The sequence below is a fragment of the Dendrobium catenatum genome, unplaced genomic scaffold (assembly GCF_001605985.2).
Source record: "Dendrobium catenatum unplaced genomic scaffold, ASM160598v2 fragScaff_scaffold_85, whole genome shotgun sequence".
Lineage (NCBI taxonomy): Eukaryota > Viridiplantae > Streptophyta > Magnoliopsida > Asparagales > Orchidaceae > Dendrobium > Dendrobium catenatum.
In genome coordinates, this window is record NW_021318547.1 from 222,291 (window position 1) to 243,231 (window position 20,941).

The 20,941-nt window shown below is 36.5% G+C and overlaps 1 protein-coding gene across 1 annotated transcript; it reads left to right on the top strand.

Moving 5' to 3' along the window:
* Positions 1 to 482: 482 nt before the first annotated feature.
* LOC110094234 (probable pectin methyltransferase QUA2) lies at positions 483 to 13,968 on the top strand. Its single transcript, XM_020819416.2, has 9 exons — positions 483 to 688; positions 1,106 to 1,778; positions 1,875 to 2,004; positions 5,264 to 5,504; positions 6,729 to 6,951; positions 7,057 to 7,226; positions 7,317 to 7,620; positions 11,736 to 11,868; positions 13,417 to 13,968. Exons 2-9 carry the CDS (start codon positions 1,159 to 1,161, stop codon positions 13,573 to 13,575), a joined length of 1,980 nt encoding a protein of 659 aa, XP_020675075.1. The 5' UTR covers positions 483 to 688; positions 1,106 to 1,158; the 3' UTR covers positions 13,576 to 13,968.
* Positions 13,969 to 20,941: the final 6,973 nt, after the last annotated feature.

The window sequence follows — 20,941 nt, forward strand, 5'->3', positions numbered from 1 at the left end:
AGGTTTTGATCATTTGTGTTGGATTCGTGTTGATATTTTTGAAAAGTTATTAAATGGGTTGGCTTAAGATTAACTAGATTCAGATTAGATGAATTTTGATTGGACCATAACACAATCCTTCAACCAATTTTGATGCTACTAATGGGATGCAATGAAATCGGTGATGTGTTAAGTGATAGAGGCAATAGGTTTATGGTATGTGAAGGAGGATAAAGAGCAATGGGATTGGCCTATGTGTTGATGGGAATTTAATCGGAGGTGTTAATTTTAATATTATGAGTGTTATATATAAATAATAAAATTTAGTTGTTAAATATATAAATTTAAATATTTTGTGCGCTATCAGTTTAAATATCCTAATTTACATTATTAGTAATTTCATAATTTGCTCTGCCGTACCTCCCCCCGCGGCGCCCAGGCTCCCCACACTAAAAAAAAAAAAAAATGCTCTGAAACAATTTTCCCGTATATATAGTATATTACAGCTCCGCAGATTCCATAGGAATTTAGAACAGGAGGAGAGACTCGTGAGTCGTGACGTGGTCAAATACTGTTAATTCTTCTCTGTTCTTTGCTGGAGAGAGGAAGGAGCAAGAAAGAACTAAAGGCATTGGATCTTTTCTAATCTATCTACAAATCGAAAATGAGAACAGGATTTTAATGGAGAGAGCTTCTTTCATTTGATCTGGTAAAGTTGGAATTTTTTTGGTTCTTCATCCCTTCCTTCTTCGAGCACAGTGCTTATCATCAGAATTATTTTGAATTTCTAGTTTGTTTTCTGCATTCTCTTCTTCCTTCCGAGTTCTCCGGTGGTAAGAATGGGCTCCATTGAATCATAAATTATCGAATTATTACCGGTACGATGCTAGATGCAATATTCTGCCGCTTTCTGAACTGTTTCTGAAGTGGCAAAATCCTCCTTTTGAAAAGTTCCTTTTTTATTTACTTCTCTAGCTTCGTTTTTATGAGCTTTTATGGCTGGCAAACACGGTCTTCTTCAATCTACTTTTTCTCTTATCCTTACCCCTTTTCTTCGTTCCCTCGTTCGAGCAATTCGTGAAAGAACTGCGTCGGGTTCTCTAACTTTTACAATTTTTTCCTTTAGGACTTCTTGAACTAGATCTTTGCTGATTTCACATTGGGGTTTTTTGGCTAACAATGTCAAGGCCACTTTACCGGGGGCTCTCCGGCGGCAATGGAAGGCTCTCCGACGGTGGAGACTCATTTGATAAGCTCTCCCAACAGAAAAATTTCGCTAAGAATGGATTAGGGCATGAGCTTCCAAGCTCTTTTGGAGCAAGTAGAAATCGGCAAAGCTTGACGCTTAGCTTGCTCAAGCTTGGTCTTGCCCTAATTGTTTTCGTTGCGATTTCGGGCTCACTCTACTGGATAACATATATCTCCAGTGCCTCGCAAGTTAACATCTATAGAGGTTACAGGCGGCTACAGGAGCAGCTCGTTGCAGATCTCTCCCTTGTGGAAGAGCTCGCCAATGGAGTTGGCAAGCTCAGAGAGATTGAATTCTGCCCTGCTGAGTATGAGAATTATGTGCCATGTTATTATAATTTTTCAGGGAGTTCAGATTCAGCAGAAGCAGATGGTCAGATTGAGTATGAGAGGAAGTGTCTTCATGGATTTGAAAAGGGGAAAAGTTGTTTGGTTTTGCCACCAAGAAATTATAGGATTCCATTAAGATGGCCGACAGGAAGAGACTTCATATGGAAGGAGAACGTGAAGATCACAGGGCAGGAGTTCTCATCAGGGAGTTTGACAAAGAGGTATGATTAGCTTTTCTGATTTCATAAAGATTTTTGCATCAGAAATTAAGCTTCTGATTTTGTTTAAAATTTACTTGATTTAAATTTTTGTTGTAGGATGATGGTGGAGGAAGATCATATATCTTTTCACTCTGACTCTTTAATGGTTGATGGAGTGGAAGACTATTCACATCAGATAGCTGAGATGATTGGGCTGAGAAATGAGTCAAATTTCAATGAGGCTAGGGTAGGCTTCTTCCTTTTGAACTAATAAATTATTTAATTTTCATCTTCGATATGATTCCAATCGGGTGGGTGAAAGGGAAATTTGACACTGAAAAGTAAAGGGGGTGGGGTGGGGGATTGGTATGTCATATTAGAACTTCAGGTGAATATATCACTTTCAAAAATTTTTTATAAGTGACTCTATCATGCTTGACTGTAAAGAGGTTTAGAATATAAAAAGATGGGGGATAGCACTGTTTGATGTAGAGCCTGCTTATTGCTGAACTAATAAGTAGCTGTTTTTTTTTTTTTTAACATAGGCTGTGGATTTGTGTCTTTTAGTTTATTCAAAGGTGTTTCTTTTTGTCTCTTTTTTTTAAATGTTTTTATTCGTATTCTCTCGATGACTAACTTTTTTGAAAATTGTAACTTAAAAGTCAATGCCTGAAAATTTACTTCAAAGACGGGCAATGATATAAAATTTAAAGCTAGCTTGTGTCGATGATATGCTATGCTAATTTTATCTTCTATGAGGAACATATGGCCTAACCATTAATCTATGTTTGGTTTGAGTGAAAGTGAGGAAAATAAATTCAAGCTACACTAATAATTAGTTTTTATTGTTTGGTTTGATTGTAATGCTAAAATAACATGAAATGACATTATTGGAGAAATTCTTGTTCACTTGAATTTCCATAAAGGTTTCCTCACAGTGATTCTAGTGAAAACTTGATGGTAAAAAGATTAGGGTAGTATGAAGAATTTACTAGATCCTTCTAATTTGGCGAAATTATAAATCATAATCCCCTCCTGCAAGTCATTGTTTTCAAAACATCCCCTTTCTTATCAATCTCCGGATACTTATTTCTATGGTTATTTATCTTAGTGATCTATATCTCATCTCGTTTCTTTGGCCAACATTCTATACTATGATATTTGGAAAAAAGAAGTGTTCACATTGGGTGGCAATAGGGCTACTTAAATGATGCTATGTAATATGTTCCATGAAACTATCTTACTGGTAAGAAATTTATATTGTTGTTTGTTATTATTTTTAGAATTTGGATTTATTTTTTTATTTATAATAATGTGAGTATTGTGATGCGGAGCCTAATTTTTTTGGCAAATAATATTTTAATGATAGCAATCTGATCTCTAAATAGCCAAAAAAACAACAATAATGAAGAGAAAAAACACAACAAAAATCAGCGAGAAAGAATGAGATTATGGCTAATTTTATTGATATTGGCACAACAAACCATGATACAAGTTAATCTACTATTTGAGAGGTAGATTGACTCTCCAAAAGCCCTAGGCGCCGCTAGGAATAACCCAAAAAAAATTACTGTAAAATACAAAATCACATAATCAAAATAAAACAACCTAATTAATCCTAAATAAACATTCCTAATTCCCTCTCAAATTTGAATTCTAATAAGCCTTCTTTCCCTAAGTAAACCTTCCTGATTCCCTCTCAATTTTGATTTTCTATGATAAGTAATTAAAGGTAGAATTAATCCCTTTTGAGTTCCCTTGTCTCTTTGCCTGCCACCCACACTAGTGGGGCCCATAGGGCTCTTCTGCCCGCCAGCTAGACCAACCCATCTTGTTGGGGCCGGGTTGATTGGCTGGATCGGCTCAACCATCCATCATTTAACTTATGAGCTTTTTCGATATTTAGCTATCAATAATTCATGGAAAAATTAAATTAAAGTTTTCTAAGATATTCAAAGCTATGATGCTAAATTCAAGCCATTATTATCTCCATATTCTTTCATAATTCTTTCATAATTCATTACCTTATTATACTTATGAAAGGAGATGGATTGTAAGTCTCCAACATGCATATCAAGTCCCTTGGAACTTGTAATAGGAAGGGTGTTATGCCGGTCCAGCTTGGACCGGCTCTACCTGGACCGGCCCAGCCGGTCCAGTTCTACAAGCGGCGGACACAGAGGAGCCGCGCGGAAGAGAGAGGGAGCCAGGGAGTGGGGTCCACTTGCAATTCAAACATGGGTTAAGTGTTTTTGGAGGGAGAAGGAAGGGTAGAGTAGTCCTTTTGCTTTTAATTTGAATTAGATTGTATTAATGGGGAGTTATGAGAGGATTAGGTTTTGATCTTGATTTTGAATGAGTTTTGTCTTCTAGGTTTTCTTGCTTGGGCTCTTGGCGTTGCCGGAGATTGTTGGAGAGTTGTTCTTCCTCTCGAATTGAAGAACATTGTATCTTGCTTTGGTTTTGTTTGTCTACTAGTGGAATACAATTGTTACTATTGTTTTCCCAACGTTTTCTCCCTATTTTCTCAGTTTCTCCATTGTTTGGTGGCTGTTTTCTATTGAAAACAGCGGAATAATTGTGTTTTGGCGAAGATCCGATAGAAATCATTTGGAATATTCAAGTGGTCTCTATCAAAGGGCTTCGAGGTGGCGTTTCTACTTGAGAGGCAATTTTGATGATCGATGATGAACTTCTACGAGGCATCCAAGGATCCACTAGTCAACGGTGGTACTCTATTCCATGAGTTGGTTATTGAAGTGCGACTGGACTTGAGACCAATGATAGTTGTTGGTCAGTGACAGAATATATGCTGATTGATTAGGAGGATGGCAACATGGTGCTTGGCTACAACTGAGGTTGGCTAGAGATTGACGATGAGGTTTTTTGTTTGCTGGCCATGGTATGCTAAGACTGGTGAGAAAGATTTGTAATAGGTGTTCATTAGAGGCAATTATGAGGTTGGTTTCTAGTAAGGAGGCATGAGAATTGGCCAATGAGATAGTCAAAGAATCTTATGCCATGGACTTGTGGCAGCTTATTGTTTGTTGCATGCATTAAAGGAAAATCATGGGGCATTAATGAGTATTATGTCTGTTATATATAAATATAATATTTAAATCTTTTTGTAGTTTGTTATGGAGATGAAAATAAGAGACAAAGAGAGGATTCTAGGTAAGGAAAGGAAGAAAGAGAAAGTAAATATCCATAGGAAACTATGTATTCATTGAACTTGTCTTTGAACTAGTGGAAATTTGTTTATCTATGCGGTCATGAACATTGTTTTTTTTGTCAAAACATGTAAATTTTGTGCTTTAGGTTTGTTGCTTACAAGGAGTGGTTTCCACTTCTAACAGTTTCTAGAATTTTCCAGTTCTTTTATTTTGTGTTGATATTGAGCTTATGGTGTTTTTTATGTATTTATTTTTATGTAATGGCATTTCAACATTGCTATAATGGCATAATCTACTCTAATGAAAATATTAGCTTTCTATGTTGTATTGCAGATCAGGACTGTCTTAGATATAGGCTGCGGCTTTGGTAGCTTTGGGGCGCATCTTTTTTCGAAACACCTTCTTACCATGTGCATTGCAAATTATGAAGCCTCTGGAAGTCAAGTTCAACTTACACTTGAAAGAGGCTTGCCTGCTATGATTGGTTCATTTTTCTCAAAACAATTGCCATATCCATGTCTTTCCTTTGATATGGTACATTGTGCAAGATGTGGGATTGACTGGGAAAATAATGGTTTGTATCATTTTATCTTACTATTTTCTTTGATATTGTTTATTATATATTTTGTTGATCTAAACAGCCATGCCAACAATTGTAGCTATGTTAGTTTTATGTTGTAGCGTTGATGATCTTCCATATTGAGATAAAGAAATTTGGTCGGTATATGGGATGGTTAATATGTTAGTGTTGTCCACATTTTGTTCTAAGAAAAAAACTCAAGCTTCTTGCAAGTTATAAATATTATGAAACACATTCTCCTAGTTAAAGGTTATGCAATTCTATGCTAGAATTGTTATGATGCATATGAGAGTTGAGAATAGCTCCACGAGATGAGTGAATTAAGGGTTAAATTCATAAAATGCTAGTGGCCCTTAACTAGCGACTTAAGATTTTGGATTGATGGGTGTCGAACTACTAATATATTAAGTTCAACATGAGGTCATGTTTTTCCATCTTATTAACCAATAGTATTAGAACCAATGGTTTAATTGGATTCAAATGTTTCATGTGATTTGTCCATCATAATTGGAATAAAAGTTGTGTTCCTAAAAGACTATTGCTTGCTCTTACCCTTTGGTTTAAGATTTTGGGTTGATAAGTGTTCATTTAGTAGTTTGTTGGGGTTAATTCAAGCCTCTTACGTTCTAAACTCCTAACAGTAAACTCAAATTATGTCGCTTTTATATTTAGTCAATACTATCTACCATATGGTTTACATTTACACTTTTCTTTATTGCCTGATAATGCACTTTTTCTATCATCCTTTTATCTTTGTTAGATTTTTAATTTAAATAGAACCAAAAGAAGATGAAATTCTATCGATAGATATGAGTCGCCTTCATTGACTTCTAACTAGAAATCATTTCTTGGATATACGCAGTTCAGAAAGAAGTGTTGATGTTTTTATTAATGTAAGATTTAGAATGCATTGGAACTAGTGAATCCTATTTTGTTATGGATGCTTTTGATAAGTTGGCACGGAAACTAGTGAGTGTAGGTTCAAGTTCAAGTCTATTTAGTATCAGCAGATAGCAATTAATTTGAACCTGTAGGATGGATTTAAGATATGGTTCCTCTCAATTTGTTGCCCGCTAAAATTTCATCTTTTATGTTGGAAATCAAATGGCACATGAAAAATTCATATCCTCACTTTCAATTTGTTCTTTCCTTATCAGAAGGTTTTTCCTTTATGCTCCGTTGATTAGAATCGGAACCAATAATGAAATCTTCATGCAGATGGTATCCCCCTGGTGGAAGTTGACAGACTCTTGAGGCCTGGAGGATATTTCGTTTGGACATCACTCACAAACACACACAGATCTCTTCGTGATAAGGATAATCTGAAAAAATGGACGCATATCCGTAATTTCGCTGAGAATCTCTGTTGGGAAATGCTTTCACAGCAAGATGAAACAATCATTTGGAAAAAGACCAGCAAAAAGAAATGTTACAGTTCTCGGTATGAAGCCTAAAACTTTAACCTTTTGGATTATGGTATGCTTTTTTGACTAATTTTTTGAGCAATCATAATATCCTGTTGATGCAGTTTTGGTTTCTGTTGTAGGAAAGCGGGTCCTCCATTCTGTGGCAAGAGTCATGATATTGAATCTCCCTATTATCAACCACTTAATCCTTGCATTGGAGGATTAAGAAGCCAGAGGTGGATCCCAATTGAAAACCGAACACCATGGCCCATGCAAGCTAAACTAAACTCAGCTGAACTTAACATTCATGGTATACTTAATGATCCACTAATTGAACTAATATTCCACATTTGAAACTCATATTGTATTACAACTATTTATGATTTTTTTGGGTCCTCAGGTGTGCATTTGGAGGACTTTACAGAGGATTCCTTAAACTGGAATTCTGTAGTTCGTAATTATTGGTCTCTTCTTTCACCTCTTATATTTTCAGATCATCCTAAGAGGCCCGGAGATGAGGATCCCACTCCACCTTTTAATATGCTTAGGAATGTATTGGACATGAATGCTCGATTCGGTGGCTTCAATGCTGCTCTACTGGAAACTGGAAAATCTGTGTGGGTGATGAATGTAGTACCGGTTACTAGCCAGAACTACCTTCCTCTTATCTTTGATCGAGGATTTATTGGTGTCCAACATGATTGGTATGCACTGTCGCTGTCAAAGGCATATTTTTGAGCTTTTTTGTATTGTTGTTGGTATAATTCTTTATCCTTGATTTTTTTGGGAATCATTTTATTCGAATATTTATTATTATTATTATTTTTATTCGAATATGTTCTTTATCTTGAATGCATAAATCTTTTGAAACTGAAATAATTGTAAACCTTTTTATGCCTTTCAAAGCTGTTTGTTTGAGTTTTTTTTGTTCTTGTTGTCAGTTAACTTGTTTATATTTGATTTTATGAAATATTTTATTCAAATATGTTATTTACCTTGAATACATAAACCATTTGACTTTTAGTAGTAATAGATCTTGTGGGGGATTGTAACTTTGGACAATCAAGTTATTAATAAGAGTATATGTTTTAGATATCTCGGGTCTATTGTCCAGAGTGATAGTGAAATAGATGGGGATATTATTAGTAGAATTCAAGTTGGATGGTTAAAGTCGAGGAGTGCATTGAGCTTGTTGTGTGATAGAACAACATCCCTCAAAACTTAAGGGGAACTTCTATAAGATGGTGTTGAGACCTGCAATGCTTTATGGTGCAAAATGTTGGCCATTAAAAGAGAAGCATAAAATTAAGTTTTGTAGAGATGAGGATGCTCAAGTGGATGAATGGCTTTACTCTTAGAGACAAAATGCGAAACAAGCATACACGTGAAAAGGTTGGAGAGCTCCCATGGAAGATAAGCTTAGAGAGAGCCCCCTTAGATGGTTTGGTCACATAGAACATCGGTCTTCCGATGACCTGGTTAGGAGAGTAGATTTATTAGATTTGACCTATATTAAGATAGGTAGAGGTAAATATAAAAATACTTTGTTACAAAATTTTAGAAATGATATATTTTTATTATATTTAAATGAGAATTTGACTTTTAATATGACACAATGAAAAAAAAAAAAAGATTCATGTAGCCGACCCCACATAGTGGGATAAAGGTTTGATGTTGTTGTACATAAACCATTTGAAATAGAAAGAATTGTAAAACTTTTTATGCTTCATATATTTTTCTTCCATATATTTATTACATCAACATTATTTAATCAAATATCTACTCTTAAAGGTATACCTTTATTTTGTTCAATAATCTTCGAGCCCAATATCGCCCGACACCCTAATATTCCCTTAGCATTCTCGATTATTTTTTGATAAACCTTTGTTCAATTGTCAACATATGACATTGGTTCTTTTTTTTTTTTTCCCTTCCTAGTGAAGCTGATTACCCTACCCATTGTTTGGGCCTAAATGAGCCTATCCTCATAGAGATAAATACAAGCTTGCACAAATAAGCTTGTTCAGTCTTATCTTGCCTACAGTTGCTTTGTCTACTACAAATGCCATGTATATGATACTGTTTGAATCTATCAAAGAATTTATTTGATTGAGAGGCCTAATTGAAGTTTGTGTTTGCATCGGAATAACTTTGTGGTTTACAATGATAGTTAGAGTACTGTTCACTTTGCCAGATACCATAAGCATCAAGAGAGATCAAAGTATATTAATATTTAATACTACTTATCATAGAGAAAGTTGAAGATGATGCGGTTTTAGTTTAGAATATCTGTATAATGGACAATTTTAATGACATGCTTAACAAGGTAGCTCAATTCTCGACTTCAGGCAACGCATAAATTTGATTGATTTATGTCGGTGTTGATGTTTTTAGGGGTTTTGGTTGAGGAAGCTTTGGTGATTTGATCTGATTTGATTTTCCACTTTATTCTTCATTGATATAACAAACTTGATATAAGCAGGACTCGTTAAGCTATTTCAAATAACATATTGGAAAACTTATTGGTATATCATGCAAAAATTATCTTGATCGGGCACGAATCTCGAGGCAAAATCAAGCAGGAAACTTCAAAAATTAAATCCGGGATCACTTGAATTCCGATTTCAGCAAACTTACAGTCAAACTGAGCGTCTCGGAAATACGAACCCAATGACACCAAATTTGACTCAATCCGAGCCCAAATGGGTCCAAATCGAATACCCAAAGCACATTCAGAAGGTTCGAATCACAATTTGAGTTACCAAATGGTATCCAAACATGACGAGCTTATAGTCGAATTGAGCGGCTCGATGAGACGAATCCAACGAGCCCAAGATTGCCGAATTTTGATATCATTAAGACCTTCAAATGTCTAACGAACAGTTCACGATCAAGGGATTCAATATTGGCCGTTCATCCAAACCACTCCATATTTTCCCATGATCTCTCATCTATTTACGGGTCATGCCACTCCAGAAAATCTATAAATAGACCCCTCATTTCTCATGAGAGGGGGTCCAAAAACAAGAAGCAAGAAGAAAAAGAGGAGAAGAAGAGGAGAAGAGAAGAATAGGAGGGAAGAGACTCCTCGACCACCGCCAGAGTTCCGCCCAAACTCCAAATGATGCCAGAATTTTTCTTGACTTCCACGGGACACCGGAATTTTGCCCGACTTCCACGGGACGCCAGAATTCTGCCCGACTTCCACGGGACACTGAAATTCTGCCCAAGTAACGACAGAGTTCCCCCCTGACGCTGAAACTCCGCCCAACTGATACCAGAGTTCTCCTCGGCCACCAACAGACGTCGGATTTTTACTCGACGTCGGACCTTCACTCATTGCCAAGTTTCTACCCGACGTCGGACTTCTACCGGTTATCGGCCTTTCACTGGAAGTCTATCTGAAGATGAATTTCTTTTCATTGTTGGACTTCTACCTGACGCCATCCCTCTGACCTTCGTCGTCAGACAACATTCCTTCCGGCCTCCGTCACCAGCCAATTACGGTTCTCCTGATTTACGTCGCCCGCCGACTACAGTCTTTTTGACCTCCGTCGCCCGTCAACTACGGTCCTCCTGATTTATGTCGTCCGCCGACTACAGTCTTTCTGACCTCCGTCGCCAGCCGACTACGGTCCTTCTGACTTATATTGCCCGTCGACTACAATTCTTCGGGCCTCCATCGCCTGCCGACTACGGTCCTTCAGACTTATGTCACCAGCCGACTACGGCCCTTCCGACCTCGGTCGCTTGGCGACTACGGTCCTTTCGACTTACGTCGCACACCGACTACAGTCCTTTAGACCAAACAAAACAATTATGCTTTGTATTCTCACCATGTAATGTACTTTATAAAATGTACATCAAGCTAAGGCCTTCCCTTGAGGAAGGACCTCCCTTGTAATCAACTACAATACTAGTGGATTCATTCATACTGGCCAGGCCCCGTGGTTTTTCCCCCTTTTTCATGGATTTTCCACATAAAAATTTTGGTGTCTCATAAATGCTACACACCCTCTCTCTTATTTGATTGCGTGGCGGATTTTCGTACAATGCTAAGACGTTAAACTTTATATTTCTCTACCGCCGTGAATACTCCTGGACGCAACACTTATAATTATATATCCTGAGCCCTAGTCTAATTTACATAATTGAACCAATAAAATATATAAATCAATGGGCTTCTGGCGATTTCAACAAAAAATATCTAAACTTTTTCATTTGCGATCAAGCAAAGATCCATGGGAGCCATCAAGTAAGAGGTTCGACTGCTTTTTTATATTTTTCTCATTTTGAGGATATCTATAAGAAGATGATTTTTTTTTTCATTCTTTGAGATTTGTGAGAGATGAGATTGCTTCTCTCTTTTAATTTTCTCTTGCGAAGCATTAACTTAATACCGGGTAGGTCGACTATGGAAGCCATACATTTATTCAGAGGTTTGATGGAAAAATATAGAGGAAATAAGGAGGATCTACATATGATATTTATTGATTTAGAAAAAGCATATGATAAAGTTCCAAGAGAAGTGTGTTGTTGAAAGATAACTTCAAGTTTGATGAGATTATTTATTGCGAAAGATAACGTATGGGGTCTGTTCATACTTCTTCATGTTTGCAAAGGCATTATATGGTGGACTTATTTTTTAAGGTACTTTTGATGATGTATTATTTATTGGAAAGACTACAAATTTTACTCAGCAATAATGATTCTATTTCAAATTCGTTCTGGAGACTTTCATGATCACTTAAAACTTGTTAATAAAGCTATAAAAATCAATACTGAAATAATTAATGTACCTCTCATCTACTTTGACTAGGTGCGAAGCATTTCCAACCTATCCAAGAACTTATGATATGGTTCATGCTGAAGGATTGCTATCAAATCATCAGCAGCACAGGTGTTCCATCATTGACATATTCACAGAGATAGATCGCATCCTAAGGCCAGAGGTAAATTGATTTTCCCATTTAATATTTCATTCTTTTGTTATGGATTCTAGTGCATACTATTGATCAAATTATTACCATATTGCCATTTCACATTATTCAGAAATTTACCCACGAGAAAAATGCTTATGTGATTCTGAACTGACATTTTGACTAGACTGTTCTTGTTAGATTAATGATATTTATGCTTCTGTGAGCTATCATTAACTAAAATATCATTCACCGTTATTTCTTTAAATGCTTCTTAAATTTAATTTTTGGAGAACTGTGCCGGTGTATCTGCTTCAAAAGTTAGTTTCACGGTTCAAGCTTCCAACTATATATATATTTACGATGAAATAAGCAGCCAATTAGAGTTAATAGTTTCCATATTCCAGTTCATTGGTGAATGTTTTTGATAGGAAATAGTCACGTGCAACAGAAAATCTGCTGTTTTCTGAAGGCAAACAGCAATAGGGAAGCAGCAACTTGAGAAAATAACTGTAGAAATCTGAGAGAAACACGATGCATTCCACTAGCAAACGAAGAAAACAGCAAACGATACAAGTTTCTTCAATTCGAGAGGAAGAAACGACTCTTCAAATACCTAGCCAAGCGACTAGAGCCCAAGCACAATGAAGGTCTCAAATTTCAGATTCAAATTCAAGATGAAATCCTAATTCTAGCCTTAGCAACTAATTAAAGTTAAAGGAGAAATACAAAATCCCTAAACAGCCCATAATTTAAATATTTCCCTCCAAAGTAATTTTTAATCAAGGCATGGGCTCCATAGGAGCACCCGGCCCCTTCTCTCTCCCTTCCTTGGGCCGGCGGCTGTAGTAGAAAACCGGTCCACTAGGGACCGGTTCAATAGGAACAACCGGGCCCTCTTGGGCTGGCCTAACAGTTTTCCATTTCTTTATTAGGGTTCATTTGATTGCTTGAAGCTAGAAAATATGTTTTGAAAGATGTTGAATTAACTGGATTGTTTCATTTTGTTATATAGTGATGCAGGATTGTTTAGTATTACAATTTTTCTCATGCAATTAGAATGATATGATATATATAAATCATATAACAATTAGAATGATAAGATATATACAAATCATATATGGCAACTTAGAATTTGTAGAGTACAAATCACTAAATATATCAGCAAATTACTTTCTTTAAATGCAAAACAGTAAATAAAAGACTCAAATGATATTGAAATAGTTGAATAAATCTAAAGAAACCAATAACAAATTCAAACTATTTAAAGTCAACGAGCAGTTTCAATCTATTCTTCACACAATAAGGATTCGAGTTATGCTAATTTGAGCAAAGTTAGGAACACAAGCTAGTCAATAACTAGAATGTAAAAAAGATTTAGGTTTGTTTGGGACGGCTTTTTTACTGCTTCTTTAAGCAGCTTTTTAATATAAAAAAATTAATTTTTTGCTAGATACCTGCTTTAAAACGCAATAAGAAAACCGTCTCAAATAAAATCTTAATCAAAAAAATAATTCATCAAAGTAAGAACTTTTGATGTCATGTCTGTATAATAATATGACTCCCTTTTTTCTTATGCAGGGTTGGGTTATAATTCATGATAAAACGCCACTCGTTGAAGCACTGAGATCAATAAGCACACAGTTGAAATGGGAAGCACGTATGATAGAGATGGAAGCTAACAAAGACGAGAGACTTCTTCTTTGTCAGAAGCCCTTCTTCAGGAAACAGATACAGTAAGTAAATTCAATATTCCATAGAAAAATCGCAGTTCTTGCTTAAAAAATGCAAGAAATCATAAAATTTGGAATAAGAGAAGTATTCTCCTTAGGCAGTAATGGCCTCTTTCTCCTGTGGAGACACAAGGCCTTCATAGGAACATGTAATTTGTAAATGCAGAGGTCAAAAGAGTATATAGAGTAGGCCTTTAGTTTTTCTTCCCACACCCATGCGAGTACAACAATACAATGGGCCAAATGAAATATTAAAGATCAAGAATATAGAATGAATAAGGCCTGATTGTTTTTCTTAAGTAAAGTTTTATTTCTTATTCGCATTTGCTCAAACATGTAAAATTTGTTTGTAATACTCTTCTTCTATTATTAAGTTTAATGGCTGTGATTTCTATGGTCATGATCTTACTTTGCTTGCAGAATTTTGTTTATTATGTTGTGACGTTGTGTAGTAATTTAAGCAGCAGGTGCTTAAATTTAGACTTTGTCTCAATCTTGATGATTGGGATTTGAAAGAATGAAAAACTAGATACTGTTATAAAAGCTACTCATCGAACTTGAAGTCCTTCAACACCAAGGTTATAATTTTAAGAACTTGATGGACACAGTAATACGTTAAACGGGCAACTTTGCCCTATCTTCTAGCACCCGATAAGCCCAAAAACAAGCTTGCACTTAGACCATCTCCAACCGAAAATGTCATTTTTCACTCCAAAATGTAGGGAAATAAAAAAATGCCGTGTTTCATCTCCAATCCAATGCCATTTTGCCGCTAAAACAGTCATTTTCTTTCGCGCCTTTCATATCCGTTTTGCAAACCGATTTTATCATAATTTTTTAAATAAAATGAGCTATTTTATGAATATTTTTCTATAACTTTTTAAGTCCCAAAAAAAGTTATATGAATTTTATACAAAAAATTTGATTCAATTATTTAATTATATTATTATTATATTCAAAATATCTTAACCACTTACTGTATTATTAAATAAGCCGTTATCTTTCTAAATTCGGCTAACAGAGAACTTTTCGAAATGAATAAGAGAGAAAATAGATGGGAGAGAATAAAAATTATAATTTGAAGGCCTTGAAGAAATTTTAGTCCATCGATTATGTTGGAGATTTACTCATCTCATCGCAAAAAATCATTATTATAGTTCTTATTTTAATAATTTGATGTTTTGATTTTTTTTCGATTAAATTTGTATTTCTGTTACTGAAAATGAGGATAATTTTGTATTGATAAAACTTTTACCGCATAACTTTTTAAATGTTATAGATATTAAGATTATGAATGCTTTGAGTATTTATTTGAGATTTTTCGTTGGGTGGTTTTGAAAAAACAATGATTCTTAAATTTGAAGTAATTTTGAAAGAAGTGCAACTTCAACAAGTAGTCTGTGAATTTAAGAGCTAAATTTGCTTTCATCGTAAAAGAACTTCATCATTATATTTCTCCAAGAAAATAAACAACGAAATCTTTGTAAAATTACATGTATTATGAGATATAGGCTTCGTTTGGGACGGCTTTTTTATTGCTTTCTAAAACGGAGTTTTAGTACAAATTTTTTTATTTTTTACTAAAACTCCGTTTTAGAAAATAATAAAAAATCCGTCCCAAACGAAGCCATAGATAGCCAAATTTTTCATTAAAAGTGGTTCAACAAATATGTTATAAGTTTACACATTTGAGTGAACATTATTCCTTAGCTCCATTTTATAATAATATGTTCTCTCATATTCTTTAGATTTAAAAATTTAAAAATTTAAAAAGATTGGGAGAACATTTAATTCAAAATTTAAAATTCTTCAATGAGATGTTTCCTCTTACCTTCCTACATTTGAAATTTAAATTTATAAAAAAAAATATTTTTCAAAATGAAGCTTTCTAATGAACCATTCAAAATTTATTTTCTCTCTCCTCATATTTTTCCTTTATATATACTTTATAGATAGAAATATACATAAATATAAATTTAGTTTGGCTGAACATTTTGTATATCAGCTGGCTTTGTGCCGGATTCAAGTTGCATAGCATGGGATATTTGATTCCCAAAATATTCCTAATTAGGAAATAATGATGATTGGATGGACCAGATCACAAGAAACCTCACCTTGATTTGTACAAATTATTCTCAAGAATCACATATTAGGAAAATGTGCTAAGTACTGATCTTAATTTTTTTTAGCATTCCTAATTATGTGTTTGTGGTTGCAGTTTGAGGGGCTACGTGAGGATGTTCTCTTTTAAGTTTCATTTGGAAGAATTTTTTTTATTATTTTTAAAGTAATTTTTTAATACAAAAATTTTTAGTTTAATAAATTTTAATACTTAAAAGTTATTTTAGAAAATAATATAAAAATCATCTCAAACGAAACCTTAATCTTCTTGAAAGCACAAGAGATCTATCATATTTTTCTCATTGATATATGTAGCTAGGATTATTTGGAGCATATGATTGCTTTGAGGTGATTGCAAGAAAAAATTATCTATTCGAATATAAATTTCATTAATTGGAACTCCATAATTCAATTGAATAATTGCTCTAGCATCATTCTCCACGATAGAAGAAGCTTTAGGGATATAATGAGGAGTTAAATCAACAATATTGAAGATAACAATACCTTTTAATCACGAGGAAGATCGATTTGATAGTCATTGTCATTGATTTTTCTGATGACTTTAAAAGGTCCATCCGCCTTAGGTTTGAGTTTCCTCCAAGGTCCTAGGGCAATTTGCTCCTTAGTTGAATCCACACAAGATCACCTTCTTTGAATAGTACTTGCTTCCTCGATTTGTTGGCCCACTGTTGATATATATTGTCTTGTTTGATGATAGTCTCTCAAACTTCCTCATGTAAATGTTAAATTTTTGCAATACAATGTTCGCCCTCAAAACTGAATGTGGTTGGTTGTATTATGGGCACCACATCAAGAGGAGTAATGGGACTGCTTCCATAGACTATTTAGAATGGACTTCATCATGTGGACTCATTAGGTGATTGATTAAATGCAAATTCAATTTGCGCTAAAATTAAATTCCATTGGCAAATGTTCTTATCCCCCAAAACAACACGGTAAATTTCCTAAGCTCCAGTTAACAACTTCGGTCTGCCTATCATTTTGGGGGTGAGTTGCTGAACTATATTGAAGCTGAGCACCCAATTTTCCACACAAAGTTCTCCAGAAATGGCTTAAAAACTTGACATCCCGATTAAAAGTAATAGTTTTTGGAATACCATATAGGAAAATGATTTCTCTGAAATAAAGCTCGGCAATATGAGTAGCATCAAGAGTTTTGGTACGCCACAAAAAGTGCCTTATCTTAGAAACCCGATTAACCACCTCCATAATCAATTTTTATTCTGCTGGGTTCAGGGCAGTCAGAGAACAAAATCAAGGTTGACATAAATCCATGGGGCGCCGGGCACTAGCAGAGGAAGGTATAGTCCTGCATTTGTTCTGTGTTTTTGCCATTCTACAAATGCGTCATCTCTTAATGTACCTATCAACTTCTATTTTGAGCAATGGCCAATGAAAATTTTCTTTATGTTTTGTCTCCGCCAAACTAGCCCACCAACCCACCTTATGACATTCAACTATTAAAGCTAATCGAGTTGAACACTGAGGAATACAAAGTCTACTATTAAAGAATAGATGTCATTCTTTTATGTGGAATAAATGTGATAGGCAGATTGGCATTTGCTCCGGATATTCTTAAAAATCAAAACCAATTACTTGGATTTCAAAACCTGAATAGGAGGTGTCGCTGGCTCAGATCATTTGCAATTTGGTCACATTGCCCTGCTTTCTGCTCGAGAACAAAATGGAATGCTGCTAAGGATTCAACCCAAGTACTATGCCTACTCTTTAATTTCTTCGGTTGCTGAGAAAACGAAGAGCTTCATGATCAAAAAATAAGGTGAGCTTGTTGGCTAATAAGTAATAGTTCCAATGATGTAATGCTTGGACAATTGCATAAAATTCGTTATCGTAGATGGAATGTTTTCGACGACCATCATTCAGCTTTTCATTGAAAAAGGCAATAGGATGTCCACCTTGACTCCGGATGACATAAACACCCACATTAGATGCATCTCATTCCACTTCAAAAAAAGCAGTGGGCGTATAACTATCTACTGTTAACTAGATTCCGCCAGGGAAGGCTTTGAAGATGATTATGTTCATATGACGGCCAGATCCTGCATTTACAGTCTTCAGATTTGACTGATTCCTCCCTGGAACCCATCTATTAGCTTTTGAATCATTCAGTGGTAAATTCTTCGAGCGTGTGTGTCTATATATATATATATATATAGAGAGAGAGAGAAAACAAAGATTAGCAGACCAACAACAATGAGAGTGTTAGACCGGTCAAGCCGGTCCACGTGGGACCGGCCCAGATGCGAGACACGCAAAACAGCAAAGAAAAACTCCGCCTGTTGTGGACGCAGTGCGAGCCGCAGGTCCACAGGTGCCATTTTAGGAAGGATTTTTGAGGGACTTGGGAGGGAAATTTGAATGTATGGACTGTTTAGGGATTTCCTTTTGATTTGTATGCATTAAATATTTTGTTTTCCTAGGATTATTGCATCTTGAATTTGGTTGAAATTTGAGATCTCTTAGAATTAGGTTTTTCTTTGGGTTCTAGCGGCGTCTAGAGATCTGGGAGAGATCGATCCTCCTCTCGAATTGAGGATCAATTGTATCTTGCTTTTTTTTTTCCTTTCATCAAATAATACAAATTATCTATGGTTTTCATGGTTTTGTGCGGACTTTTGTGAAGAATCCTCACTGTTTTCTGAAAATTGATAGGAAATACTTGAGATCTACAAGTGTTTCCTATCAAATTAGTATCAAAGCAACTCGTCGGACCGGTGGAGGGCTGATTTCGGCAAATTTCAGCTATGAATATTTGCCCGGAAGAAAGGGGGATTGCTATTTTTGGAGTTTCAAATCCAAAATTTGTGATTTTACAAACACCGGATTGCGATGGCAGCCAAAAAGGTGGGGAAGGAAAAAGTACAATAACATCAAGCCTTTATCCCACTATGTGGGGTCGGCAAAATTCGTACAAAAAGTACGAATTCGGAAATTCGTAGGGAGGAAGATGAGGTGGAAATCATGGAAGGAGAAAGAAGAAGATCCCATCTGGAGCCTGTCCAGAGGGATGAAAGAGGGGGTGGATATGGGGAACGCCGGGAGGGATACTATGGTCGCCGAGGTGCTGATTTTGAAGACAGAAGGAGGGATTTCGAAGGAGGTTTGGGCTATGGCAAAGTAAGGGAAGACCGGGAAACATGGGGTGCACCTAACACTTAGGAGAGGGGAAACTATGGAAGATTCCGAGGAATGGGGGCAACCAAAATGTGAGGAAGTTGAAGATACCCATATTCGAAGGAGAAGATGCGTATGGGTGGATTTACAAGGTGGAGCGATATTTCGCCGTCAATGGGCTAACGGAGGAGGAGAAGCTGACCGCAGCCGGATTGTGCTTGGAAGGAAAAGCTCTGTTGTAGTTTCAGTGGAGAGACTAGAGGAGGTCGATCAGGAACTGGAGAGAATTCAAAGACTGCATAATAGAGTGTTTTCAAACCGATCAGGGAGGAGATTTCTATGAGCAGTTATTTTCTCTGACACAGGAGAGATCAATAGCAGATTACCGGGAGCAGTTTGAGCACCTAGCTAGCAGGGTGGAGCGACTCTCAGATACAGTATTGGAGGAAAATTTCATGAAAGGGTTGAAGGCAGAGATCCGAGTAGTAGTGAAGGTTTTGATGCCCCGCGACTTGGGGGAGGCCATGAAGTTGGCCCAACTGGTGGAAAATCAGAAGAATCTAGAGAAGGGAGCTAATAGCAACAGCTCAGGAGTCTCTTATAGGATGTTGACCACTCTTCTATCACCCAAGGGGCCTGCATCATGCAACATTAATGAGACCACCTGGGAGAAGCCAGTAGGAGGAGGGAGTGGGAAAAATTTAAAGATGCTGATAGAGAAGGAGATGCAGGAGAGAAGGGCAAAGGGGTTGTGTTTCGGGTGCGAGGAGAAGTATACACTAGGACATCGGTGCAAGGACAAAACTCTTTAGGTTCTCACCGTCTGTGATGACAAGAAAACTGAGGGAGGTGAGAGGGAGTTAGAGGAAGAAAGGGAGGAGAAGTTGCATTTGGATCTGGCCAAGGTTTCCCTGAATTCAGTAGTAGGATTTACCTCGAATCATATGATGAAGGTGAAGGGGGAGATAGAAGGCATGGAGGTGGTTATCTTGATTGATAGTGGGGATACCTATAATTTCATTTCCACTTAGGTTGTCAATCAACTAGGAGCAAAATTGGGGGACAAAGGTTGTTATGGGGTGATGATGGATACATGTAAGGTGGAGAAAGGCCAGGGGATCTGTAGAGGAGTGGTGTTGACCATCCAGAGGATTCAGGTAAGGGAGGATTTTCTCCCACTAGAGTTAGGAAGTACTTATGTCATCCTAGGAATAAAATGGTTGCAAACCTTAGGGGAAACCAATGACAATTGGGTAGCACTCACGATGAAATTAATGGTGGATGAGAGAAAGATGGTTATAAGGGGAGATGCAGGGCTATCCAAAGCCATGGTATGACGTAAGACCATGGTAGGAGCCTACAAGAGGTGGGGGAAGCATATCGGGTGGGACTACAGAAGCTGGATGTGATCATGACAGAGGAGGGAGGGGATGTTTCTCTTTCAAGGCAACCCTTACTTCAGCAATTTGGTAAGGATTTTCTACTACCTCAAGGATGGCCACCTCCACCGAAACACGAGCATATATCCACCTTGAGGACAATATGAATATTCGGGAGGGGAGTATTGTTAGACCGGTCCAGCCGGTCCACGCAGGACCGGCCCAGACGCGAGACACGCGAAACAGCGAAGAAAAACTCCGCCTGTTGCGGACGACATGCAAGCCGTAGGTCCACGGGAGTCATTTTATGAAGGATTTTTTAGGGATTTGGGAGGGAAATTTGAATGTAGGGACTCTTTAGGGATTTCCTTTTGGTTTGTATGCATTAATAATTGTTTCCTAGGGTTAGGGCATCTTGAATTTGGCTGAAATTTGAGATCTCTTAGAATTAGAATTTTCTTTGAGCTCTAGTGGCGTCTAGAGATTTGGGAGAGATCGATCCTCCTCTCGAATTGAGGATCAATTGTATCTTGCTATTTTTTTTGTTTTCCTCTCATCAAATAATACAAATTATCTACGGTTTTCATGATTTTGTGCGGACTTTTGTGAAGAATCCACATTGTTTTCCGAAAATTGATAGGAAATACTTGAAAATTTTCCTATCAGAGGGATGCCATGAGCTGCTTTGGGGCACAATAGTTGGATTCTATGATAAAA